The 12,459-nt window shown below is 34.9% G+C and overlaps 1 protein-coding gene across 1 annotated transcript in view; it reads right to left on the bottom strand.

The window, feature by feature from the left end:
• Positions 1-12,459, bottom strand: part of DPYD (dihydropyrimidine dehydrogenase) — a 325,720-nt gene that overhangs the window by 79,895 nt on the left and 233,366 nt on the right. The window contains exons 15-16 of the mRNA XM_053470008.1: positions 8,164-8,232; positions 3,647-3,730 (exon numbers count right to left, since the gene is read on the bottom strand). Of these exons, the coding sequence (XP_053325983.1) occupies positions 3,647-3,730; positions 8,164-8,232 (153 nt within the window). The remainder of the gene's footprint in view (positions 1-3,646; positions 3,731-8,163; positions 8,233-12,459) is intronic.

Raw genomic sequence — 12,459 nt, 5'->3', positions numbered from 1 at the left:
TTTTTGCCTCCTGTTGGACCAAAGTAGTCAGTTACCTGAGGTCTAATCCTGAGCAGTTGTTTGAGAATAGGCTGCTGTGACGCCATGTACAAAATGAAGAAGAAAATAAAAGATTTTTTTTCTCGTAACAGCACAGTCAATATTTAACATTTTGCGAAACCTTTACACATATCCTTTTTACATTGTGTATTTTAGCTTGAGATCCAGAAAACAAGGGCCTACAAACAACATGGATGTCCAAGAATAATGCTGGCATTTTGGAAAATTGCTTACCTTCTTTTGAGTCAAAGGACAAATATTTTTGTTTCTATTAAAACAAGTACCGTAGTTTGATCTGTGAATGTTTTTCAGTCAGATGCTAAATTACATTGGAAACAATTTAGACATTAAATGGTGCTCAGGAAATAAATTGTAATACTTAATTCTGCTGCCTTCTTTTGTGCCCATTATGGACTATTAACAAGTTAACAATAACAACAGGATTATAAAAAGCCAAAGTAGATACATATTGTGGAAGACAATCTTTTGTATTTCCAAATGATTATTGGTTGTTGGGGCACTTAATGCTTAGTGAACCTTTGCATTGCAGTCACATCGTTGCCAGCTGCTTTGTATGCAATGACAAATAGTAAAATGAATTATTTCAACTGCTAACTGTCCTGAGTAGTGGAATTTTCTACTGAATATGACACCGTCCTTGTTATCTTACTAAAACACTTGGTTAGACATGACTGCCTGGCTCTGCTGCTTAATGCGACAAAAAAAAAAAAAAAAAAAAAAATCGCATGGTGTGTCTGCTATAATTTCCCTGAATTTTTATTCCAATCAGTGCTTGCACATCCACAGGTTTAGCATAGTAACTTCTGCTTTGTCTTCTATATATTTCCATTTTAAAATGTACACAGAGCACTGAGCCAGAAGATTGTGCTAATTAACAAAATACAAGACCAAATATAATCTATATATATATATATATATATATAGACTTCTTTATCACCAAGTATAATGCTCTAGAGGCGATAGTATATCAGGAGCCATGGGTGTTTGAACCAGCCACTAAGTAGTATACTTAACCATTACACCAGCAAGTGGCTTTTTGGTTGCTGGCCTCTCAGCCTCCCCATGGACATAAGATACCTGCCTGCTTCTGCCACTTGTTAAGGCAATCAAGGGCCCATGAATACCTGGGTAGACTCCTAGCTCAGAGTAGGAGCATTGTGTTCCTGGTCCTGTTTGTAGTCTGTGGAGTACGCTAGTTTTGCTTATCTGGATTTTGACCACTTCAAAGTGCCAAAGCTCTTTAAAGTGCAGTTGTGATAAATAAAGTGCTGTATGGAGTATTCCAAAAGACTTAGTTCTTAACAATCATAGCCTTAGAAGCAGGAGTGTGATGAAAATAAAAACGACTGGGCAAGGTAACAGATACATCTATATATTTTAAAAACATTGAAAAGTATCAAGTTCAGGGTGACGGCCTTCGTCAAGACTACGACTTCATCAAGGGCTTCACCATGCATGATATCTGTCTCCAAATATCCTTGATACTCTGTTTCTGCATTTGTTTTACCTATTCAGATTGGAATAATCCTTGCAAATCCTTGTTTTTTTTACGTACTTTTACTCTAGACATCTGTCTGCAACTCAACACAGCAACATCCTTCTCCCTCAAAGCTAGATCCTGCCCCTGCACAGCGACTCCAACCTGACCCGGCATGGTGCCCCCGACATGGTGTCTGCATGTGATTTTCTACATAGATTTTAGGCCTGTTATTTTGAAGCGCTGACTTGTATTTCCGTATGATTGCCACAGATTGACTAATTTATTTTTGGGAGGTTACAGACCCATTTGGCCCAAACCATTTCCACTGGGATGATTCATACATTTTCGTACCTTCAAAGAACCGGGTCCGTGACAAGGACCTCCAGTGATGGAAATTTGCCTTTTGCTTTTCGCAGATCTAATCACCTTGATCATAGAACGTTCACATGTATCTACTGAATTTCATGAAGTAAAACTAAATTCTTAACAAAAAGAAACACTAGGTTTTCCTTCACGGTGAAGAAGCCAATCTTCACAAGGCAAAGTGCCCTGTGTTTAAGATGTGGTGGAAGTGGCCTTGATGTGAGACAAAAAGAAGAGGGACGGAGGAATAAAGCTGAGCTGATTTGAAGGAGTCGTGTTGAGTGTATCTACTCTGCTCTTCCCGGAGCTGTCCACACGCAAGTGCTTTTAAACAATACCTCTCGCTTATTGACCGCATTACCTGAGATTCTTTGGAAGAATGGTGGGAATTAAAGTCACATAATACATATATATATAATTATATAGTAGAGTCTTTTTTTTATAGCTCTAGCATACAAGGTCTTAATAAGTATTGTGTGTTTATGGTACTGCTGAACAAAATAAGCATATCAAGGAAAACAATGCTTGAAATGTCTTTAAAATTAGCCATGTTTTGTTAACATTTATGTAATTTGTAACCAGTAATCAACCACTAATTACAGATATCTTTTCTCATATTTCAAAAGACTATTCATATATGTGCTTGGTATCAGGGAATGTATCAGGTCTGTTTAATGTTCATGTTTTATATTCTTATCTATTTCCTTAAAATTGATGATTTATTGTTTTGTATATTCGTTTCTTTATCTGAAATGCAAAATAAAAATTTTTCACTAAATTGTCTATTTTCTAATAAGAAATATTTCAACTAACTGACTTAAGAATTATGAAGGGTCAATGCCAGCAAGTTTAAATCATAGGTGGATTAGTTGGCCTTGTACATGGAATAATTAAAACCATAGTTTCAGGAAATAGTAATAATTTTAAAGTGCATTAGATGGGACAAACGTACACTTTGTGTGGGAAAAGTGTCCTTGAAATGCACAGATTTGGTTGGTTTTAGGTTGAGTTGTTTTAATTTATAAAAACCCACCCAAAAGCCCTTCATTTAGTGAATAACCGCCTTGGGTACAATTTGAGTTAAAATGTAAGCTGTAATGTTTGTCATATCCAATGTATTAAATCGCTTTTCTTTTGGGCAGGTTAATGTTCTGATTAATATTGGACTCTTTTTAGTGCAAATCAAGTGTGATAAAATCTAAATTAAATAAAAATATATATATACGCTAATGTCTTAAAATTCATTTGTGGCTCCCAGTGCTCATCTACAAAATCATGTGCTAAGAAATCTAAAACACTATTTGTTCTGTGCACCATTTAGCACAAAATCACAATGAGTTTCACAATATTTTGCTTCAGGGACCTTGGATCAACATTAAAATTGAATAAAAACATACTATTTAAAGTCAGCTATTTCTGCCTCAGCACTAAAAAAAACTATTTGCTATAATTATATATACATATATATATATATATATATATATATATATATATATATATATATATACATACATACATACATACACACACATATGTATATACATTAAAGCACATTCCAATTCTTGCTTTATAAAACTAAACACATGTATTCTTTTTCATGTCGTTTTTTAATTTTTGTTATTTTCTACATTTTTAAATAAATATTTTAATAGTTTAAACATTCATTCATTCTTAGTGTATTATTTTGTATGAAACAACTGCTATAAATGTGTTTACTGAGAAACAAAAGAAAAATACTCTTACTTGTCCACAAGCGAGTCCCATGCCCCTCTCTCCCATTCCATGGGGACAAGAAAGATTTAGTTCCAGAGCATCCGCGCCAGAGGCCTGTAAGATATGCAAATCAGACCATGATTTTATATACATACACACACACATATATATACATATATATGTATTACACAAATATATATATCATTTGTCGTATGCTTTCTGGAAGGGTTCCCTTTACATTTTGGGATAGTAAACTTTTGTGATGACATGACAAATCATACAGCATTTCTTAGGACATTCTAGCTGTTAGGTTCATAGATGCAATGACAAAAATACTCATATTTGGGACCTTAAATTGTGAAATGAATTTGCTGCTCTATGATGAGACCTGTTTAAATGTCATATTTTTCAGTCAATCGCATAAGCAGTACAGTCTGTATAGAGGTTAATATTTTCTCCAAGTTTTCAGTATTACATTTGTGAAATTGGTAAGCCACAATTATCTAGTTTTATATGATTGTGTACTGCAAAATATTCACGTTCACCGGGCAATGTATAATCTACAAAAAAATTAAGTAAAACCACATACTGCTTTTACCTCCCACATAATGGAGAACACAGCTGAACAAATAATTTACATGGAGTTTAAGATATCCTATATTATATTTATATTGTATTATATTTGGAATTTTGACTGCACTGTAACATTTTTTGCAATTTATTGCTCATACATGATATTAGTAATCTAAATGCATAATCCACTGCTACAGCTATTATGTTTATATCACCTCTTCTATATAATAGGAGATCGTAAAGATCATTTATGTTTTGCTTTATATATTGCTTATGATAAACGTTGTGAAAATAACCCATCTACAGGGCCGTCTTTAAACTTAACAGGCCCCACGGCAAGCGTCCTCCATGCCCCCCAGCTACTGGCACAGACCTCTCCACTAACGCTTCCTCCACAGTCTATGTGCTACCTACTGCTGAAAACCAGGATGTGAGGAGTGAGACCCCAGGCTGTCCTGGGGCAACTGCCCCTTTTGCATTAAAGACAGCACTGCCTATCTAGCAGCCTACCCTTGTTCAATGAGCCTGTTAAGTAATTAACTAATAATCCACCATTTCTTCCAAAGCATGTCTAGATATGTTTAGCTGTAAGCAATGTTTTATTTATTTTATGGATGCTCAACTATTACTTGAAACTATATATCTTTCCGATAAAGTAAATGGCTGTTACTTTTTTACTTAAAATATAAGACTATTTTTTTACATTAAATATATGTTGCAGAAATCCTATCATTTTATCTCTTCCTACGCCTGCTAAGTGTTTTATTTAATAAACATTACATTTTATAGCAAGCTCACAAAAAAAGTGTAAGTTCTAGTAAATTCACCATCCCATTAATTGCTAAAAGTTCAAACCAAATTGATTTAAATAGTGATTTAATTAAGGAGAAAAAGCAGGACTAAAGTTGTATGTCTGAGGCTGTTGATGTGAAGATCTATCATCAAGTCAAGTCTCTTTGAGAAATACAACCCTATAAACTTGTTGACTACCTATTTTTGGTACTTATCCAGCCCTTCCTCTTAGACACCTTGTAGACTTTATATTGTTGTATTGGCCTTGGGATACAATGTTGCCTTTGCTTGATTCTAATTGTTCTTCCAACTCTGATTGTCTGCATTGTCAATGGACTGGCTTTCATTCAGCTTGCCTTGACAATGGATAGTTACCCCTACTACCATCATTAACTAAACTTACCTTTACATTTATCTTGGCTCATTAAACACAATGCTGGCTAACTCTTACTAATTGCTCCATTTAGATTTAGGATTAATGCACACATTACAATTGCGTTCAACATGAAATCATTAAGTACCCATTACGGTCTTGCTCTATTACCATACTGTTATCAGTCATTCATATGTTCAGTTGTCCGTGTGTAACTTAGTTTCATTCAGCTCCTTGTGAGCTATGTCTAACTTTTTTTAATGGAAAGCACAGCTGATTTTTTAAAACAAATATCTAACAAAACATCTCAATACTGGCTGTCACTGTCACATTAACAAGGCCTCTAATTCCTGCTTTCTATATTACCTAACATGTGTTGCTAATTTCTTCAGTGATGTCTCTTGAATAATAACATTGGGCAAAGTACTAATGTAAACATGCATACCATACAACCGTTGGTACTGAAAATCAGTCCCTAAAAAAATAAACATGGTTGGAATGATATGATGTGGTGACTGTACAACCTGAACAATAAAGTTGACAATCATTATGCAGGGCCTTTAGCATATACCACATTGCTAGAATAGGCACAGGGATTTTTCCCAGATATTTGAGCCAGTTGTTTTAGGATATGTGCACCCCAATAGGAAGGTTAACAGTATGGTATGATGGGGTTAAGGAAGTCAGTTGACCCACCATTGTCCAATGTTGGCAGTAGCCCATCTAAGTAACAGGGTCTGTAGTTTGAGGGGGCAGCTTCAGTATCATATTGGAAAGAAGGAGAAGAACACACTGAGTAAAAAAAACCTGAAAGGGCTCTTGAAATATAGGATAGAAGGGGGTATTTTTAAATTCACATGTGACTTCTGAAGATCTTATGGAAGCGTACTTAGCCATATGTATGGTTGGATTAAATAGCACATACAGTATTTTGCAAGGCTGAAACATAGTGAAACAGAAGTCAACTCTTCTCTTACATTTCCTATCACTGTTTTGGGTTATAAAACAAACCACAAACAGGACAAATTAAAATATGCACCTTAAAGTTTTCTGGATATATTCTCCTAGAGGTCTATGTCCACCCTCCAAATATGATATCTGCAAAGGCCATGCATTTGTATTTGTGGGTGAAAAAGTAGGATTGGTAAGAAGTTGGAGGCACCAGGCTGGATAGAGCACAACTTTAGTGGAGTATCAAAGCATACGGGGCAGATTTGGTGACTTTCCAGATAAGTTACAGGACAAATGTCTGTTCTAGGTTAAAACAATTGATTGCAACACATCTACTCAACTATCACTCACCTATAGTAGATCAAATGAAAAGAGAGCAATGGGAATAATTTCAATGGTGATGCATGGTGCCCTAATTCCTAACTCCTATGTGATTTGGAAAATGTCCAGCCCTGCTATTCACAGCCATTCCTGTAACTAAAGTAAATTATCTATTTCTCAAGCGAATTGTCCAAACCATCAATCATGTAAACTTAAAAAAATGTAATAAAAGTGTATAATCAGGAAATGTTTAATATTTCTGTATTTCTACTAATGAAAATAGAACCAAAACCTGGTTCATAGTGTTTTACTGACATGTTTGAAAAGCATATGTGCAATATTAGTAATTGCTAATTAGCAATTTATTAATCAATGGCTTTTGGCTAATTAAGGATTTTTAGCTATTGTGTGTCAACAGTCCCCATCACTATAACTTAACGTATGATAAGCTAAGAGTGATAGGAGGAGCATTTAAGATATTTCAGGGCATCAGCATGTTTAAAACTACTGTTAAGACATGCCATAATTTTTTTGTTCACAGTGAAAGCATCCCGATGACTGCACAATTCATGCTATAAGAACATCTAGCAAATGAGTCTTAGCCTTAACATATATAATCCATTTTGTAAGTGACCTAAACTACCGCTTAATGACCTTACTATGCTTTCAGCTCTTGACCCCTGCTGAGCATAGCCCTTAACATTAAGAATTATTGTTTAATCAATAATATACAATTGACCCACTCCGGTGCAGGACATGTCTGTTGGAAATTACCTTATATCAAATACCTACCATTGGGTTAAAATATACTTAAAGCCCATAAACCAATATAAAAGGCTACTAAGGAGATTATTTTGTAATATTTTTGTGCAAATCAAATATCAGGACATTAAGCAAGATTTAGATGCTTTTTTTAAAAAAAAACACGCTACAGTACTGCACAATAAATTGTTAATGCACATCCCCCTCCCCAAATTGACATCCATTAAAGATGAAAAGAACACTAAGCACCTCACCGTTCTAAAAAAAGAGAGCAGACTACATAATATAGTCATTCATCATAGTCAGCTTAAAGTAGTATGCCTCTTGTCAAGCATGGGTTTCACAAAAGATTTCATGGTCAATTAGGTAAATACAGGTAGAAAATGGACCAAGTCCTGAAGATCAGAAAGCCAATTACTGATTATGTTTAATTTTGCCTCCCTAAATCCCAGTAGTGATTTTTTTTTTCCTATGGTAGGTTTATGCTATACAGCAAAAGAACAATAGTCTACAGAATGTAGCTGGGTGCATTAAAACACTTTGTGAGGCAAAACCAATTAGCAATCCATTACAGTAAGCGTATAGTGGAAGCACAAAATGCACATAGCTGAGCTATTTAAAGTTGGTTTAAAATAGCCCTGACAAAATAGAGGGACACCTATAAAATGATGGTGGAAATAGACTAATATTGTCTGGAAAATACACGGGAAGCGTTTTAATGGGATTTTATTAGAAACTTAATGGGAATGGCTGATGCACAATGCATATTTGTTACCTGGGCCATTTTGGAAAGTTCTGTCCAATCATCCTTGTTGTAACTGCACATAATGCTTGCAATAAGGATCTGGAATGCAAGAAAAAAAAAAGATTATTGTACAAAATATCTAAAGGCACTCTAAATCAAACTACATTACTTCAAGGAAGCGATACCATGACAGAGGTGGCTTTTTGCCTTATTAATTTAAGTTTCTTGAACTTTAAAGGTTTTATTGATTTCCAGATGGACCTTGTATTTACAGAAAAAGTCTTAATGTGACCTAATCTCTGGTTTGATGGAACCTTACACAATAATCATTGCAGCAAATCAGATAAAGCTTAATGTACTCATTAAAACATCCAAGACAGACATGTTTGTACAACTTCCTTTGAGAAAAGGTACCTGACAGATAAGCTGTTTGATAAGCTACAGCTAAGAATTTGAAGCTACTTTAACTATATATAAGAAAATATCTATATCATCAATAAATGCAATGTGAGATAAAGAAGAAGTAAGCTGCCTAAGGGGTGCGGTACAATAGCACACATAAATCAGTTCAGTTATATCCAGGGGATGCGCACAGGGGCATAACTAAAAACCACAGGGGCCTGTACATAAATTGCCCTGGGCTCCACCAACTTCACCAAGCAACACAGTACCACTTTTGCCCCAAACAGCTTGTGAGTGGCACCTTTGGCCTCAAGCAGTTTATCAGTGCTATCCTAACCACCAAACAGCCTGCCTGTGCCATCTTTTCTATGTCAATGCCACTGATAACTGCAGTGTTATACATTTGTTTTATTGATTGGTTCATTCATAGAGTGCTAGGGATCTATTTTTCTCACACTATTATCTTTTCCTCCCTTGTGGATTCCCATATGATCCTCTGCTATACTATGGAAGACTTGTATGTGGGGAAGGGACCAGGGAGATTAGTTAGGAGATATTTAGGGATTTTGTCTTAACTAATAGGCTAGCCTAGTATATATACACGGACACGAAGAAACAAAGATTAGTTGCCACATTTGTTTGTTCGTTATTTAGTGATATACATATATATTCATTGAAATATACAAAAGTGAGTACACCCCTCGCATTTTTGTAAATATGTTATTATATCTTTTCATGTGACAACACTGTAGAAATGACACTCTGCTACAATGTAAAGTAGTGAGTGTACAGCCTGTATAACAGTGTAAATTTGCTGTCCCCTCAAAATAACTCAACACACAGCCATTAATGTCTAAGCCTTGGCAACATAAGTGAGTGCACCCCTAAGTGAAATGTCCAAATTGGTCCCAATTAGCCATTTTCCCTCCCCGGTGTCACGTGTCTCGTTAGTGTTACAAGGTCTTAGGTGTGAATGGAGAGCAGGTGTGTTAAATTTGGTGTTATCGCTCTCACTGATACTGGTCACTGGAAGTTCAACATGGCACCTCATGGCAAAGAACTCTCTGAGGATCTGAAAAAAAGAATTGTTGCTCTACATAAAGATGGCCTAGGCTATAAGAAGATTGCCAAGACCCTGAAACTGAGCTGAAGCATGGTGGGCAAGACCATACAGCTGTTCACAGGACAGGTTCCACTCAGAACAGACCTCGCCATGGTCAACCAAAAACATTGAGTGCACGTACTGGGCGTTGGTGAGCTGATCCTGGCAAGCAGAGCTGTGAAGTGTTGTTAACACACGCTATTGACGAGAGGATACAAAGAGAACAACTTAAGATTTTGAATGCAACTTAAGATCTTTTCATTTTATTTTATCACAACGGACTTTCAAAACTTTTATCCTGATTTCTACCAGGACTAAGGATTTTTCAGGTTTAATTTATTTATTCTTATTCATTATTCATCGGATTTTATTTGCATGTATTTGTATCATTGATGAGATTTTTATTTTCATTTGGTTTTTTTTGGTAAATTGTGTTTCTATGTTTCTATGTTTATACCACCTACTGACTAATTTATTTCTTCACTTTTTATATTAGTTATTTTAATTTAGCGCCAGCTCACTAGGAACTTGGTCAGATGTACTATTTCTTGTCAGTTTTCTATAAACGTTGTGGACACCATTTGAGGGTGTGCGGCTATAATCCATTTCATCCTCCACTGTGAGTAGTGTTATTCCACCATTCTAATTATATGCTTATTCATGTAGCTCTATGGTTCAGTAACTATCAAAAGCTACCTAGATTATATATGTGTATGTATGTGCAATAATAATCCCACCAATGATAGGTAAGCCAATCTTTTCTGATCCTTACTTTAAAGGACAGTACATTAAACAATCAATAAGTTATCAAAGTAAGACTTTCATATATACAAGCAAAAAAGACAAAACATAAATGCCTTGTTCTCACAGGTTAATGCCTAACAAGATTGAACCTATGGTAATGTCTGTCTGCACTCTTATATAACATATACAGAGCGATAAGAATCAGGACCTGTGCATGCTACAGACACTGCAATCCATTCTGTATTTCTGTGAAGGGATGTATTAGCATACACAAGTCTGCAGTTATTTATCATAAATTAAATACCCGGTAACTGAATAAATTAGATATTTTTTTGAAGAAGTTGAATATAAATAACAGGGTACCATGCTACCTAACAAAGTGCAGCTAAGACACATGTATAGCTCAATCAAAGCTTGTTGGTACTAACCAGACTGTAAACAGAACGTGGGTAGAATATTTACCATTGTAAGAAACAGTGCAAATCAAGGCATCAGTTTGTTATTCAAGATATAAGGTACATTTTTTATTAGGCAAAAGCACAAGGATGTCAGGGGTATGCTTCTGTAAATTAGAAGTGGCTGAGTTAGACTTTGTTAGATGATATTCATGAAGCCTAAAATTCCTCTGGGATCACACCAAAGACTATAGAGTCTGGCGTATTGGAAGCTGTCAAACAGTTGTTAATTTAATTTACAAATTTATTAATTAAAGAAACACTGTCTGTATTCAAATTCATATTAGCAGACAGAGAACTGTGAAATTTCAAAAGGTAATATGCAAGAAAAACAATTATTAGCCTGTATAAAGTTCCAGTTAGTATGACATCATATCAGATATGGACCATTCTATTCCATTCCACGGACCATGGTTAACTGATATATTTTAGCTCTATTTGTGTCATCACCATCCTTATCTGGCCTGAATATCAGTGTATGATATTTTTTTTTTAGAATGGAATCACTCCTGCCAACTAATCTACCAAAACCATTGATGGTGCTTGATCTCTGCCACGACAACCTCTACTCTAAACTTATCGCTTAGCTTCTGTTTTATTTAGTTTAGATATGTTTGGTCATTAAATATTTGTATATTTTTAGAAATAATTATAGCATGTAATGTGAGATATATTGGCTTAACACTGATAAGCAGATATGACACTGATTGATTGCTTGAACAGTTCTAGAAGTAATTTTGGAAACAGAATTTACCGTCATACTAAACCTTTTTCTCAAATATGGTATATGTAAAATTGTGACCATACATTTATTTTTATTTTTTTTAAATATGGTTTTGTTTTTGAATTTGCTAATAAAAGCTGTTAGACAAAAACTAGAAAATCTTTGTATAATGAGCAACATTTCTAAAAGGAAACATTGTGTGAGCGACTTCTGTGGAAAACCTCTGTACATAGTCAAAAAGTGAGATCTGAGCTATATTTTTTTTTTTTTTTTAGCAGGAAGCAAGCTGATTCAGGTCACATGGTTCGATGGCAAACGGAAAGTAGACCATTGACATGCATGACTTTTCAAGGTAGTGTCTCTTGACACACACACCATGTACTAATGGTTAATAATATTGTACAATAAATGCAATATCCTAGGGTTAATAAATATACATAATATACAATTAAAATGTGTTAATTATTTTGTGTACTAATGTAATGACGTATGGCCCTTATTAAAGAAAAAAAACAATCAAATTATTTGCAATGACTGAGTTGTGTCTATGTGACCCCCAGGAATTATCTTGTTATCAATTTAATAATCGGACATTGAAGTAAATAATACCATCCACTGACACCGGTAACACTGTCTCTCTAGGGAAATACATGTCTGTAGGATCTGTCAATCTAGATAGATCTAGACATATTAAACACTGCACCTTCACGCTATAAATCTATTCTTTCGGTGCTACCATAATAAGAAAATTCTGCATAGTGATAAAGACCAGCAATTTAGAATAGCTTGACATAACTGACCTGCATTCTTTGCCATTTTCTGAGATTTCCCCCCGTTTTTTGTATGAATAATTTAATCAAACATTAACCTTTCACCTTTTTTGTTAACTGTGTGGATGA

This window comes from Spea bombifrons, chromosome 6 (assembly GCF_027358695.1).
Source record: "Spea bombifrons isolate aSpeBom1 chromosome 6, aSpeBom1.2.pri, whole genome shotgun sequence".
Classification (NCBI taxonomy): domain Eukaryota; kingdom Metazoa; phylum Chordata; class Amphibia; order Anura; family Pelobatidae; genus Spea; species Spea bombifrons.
The sequence above is the reverse complement of the archived record's forward strand: the minus strand, read 5'-3'. Positions and strand labels throughout refer to the sequence as shown.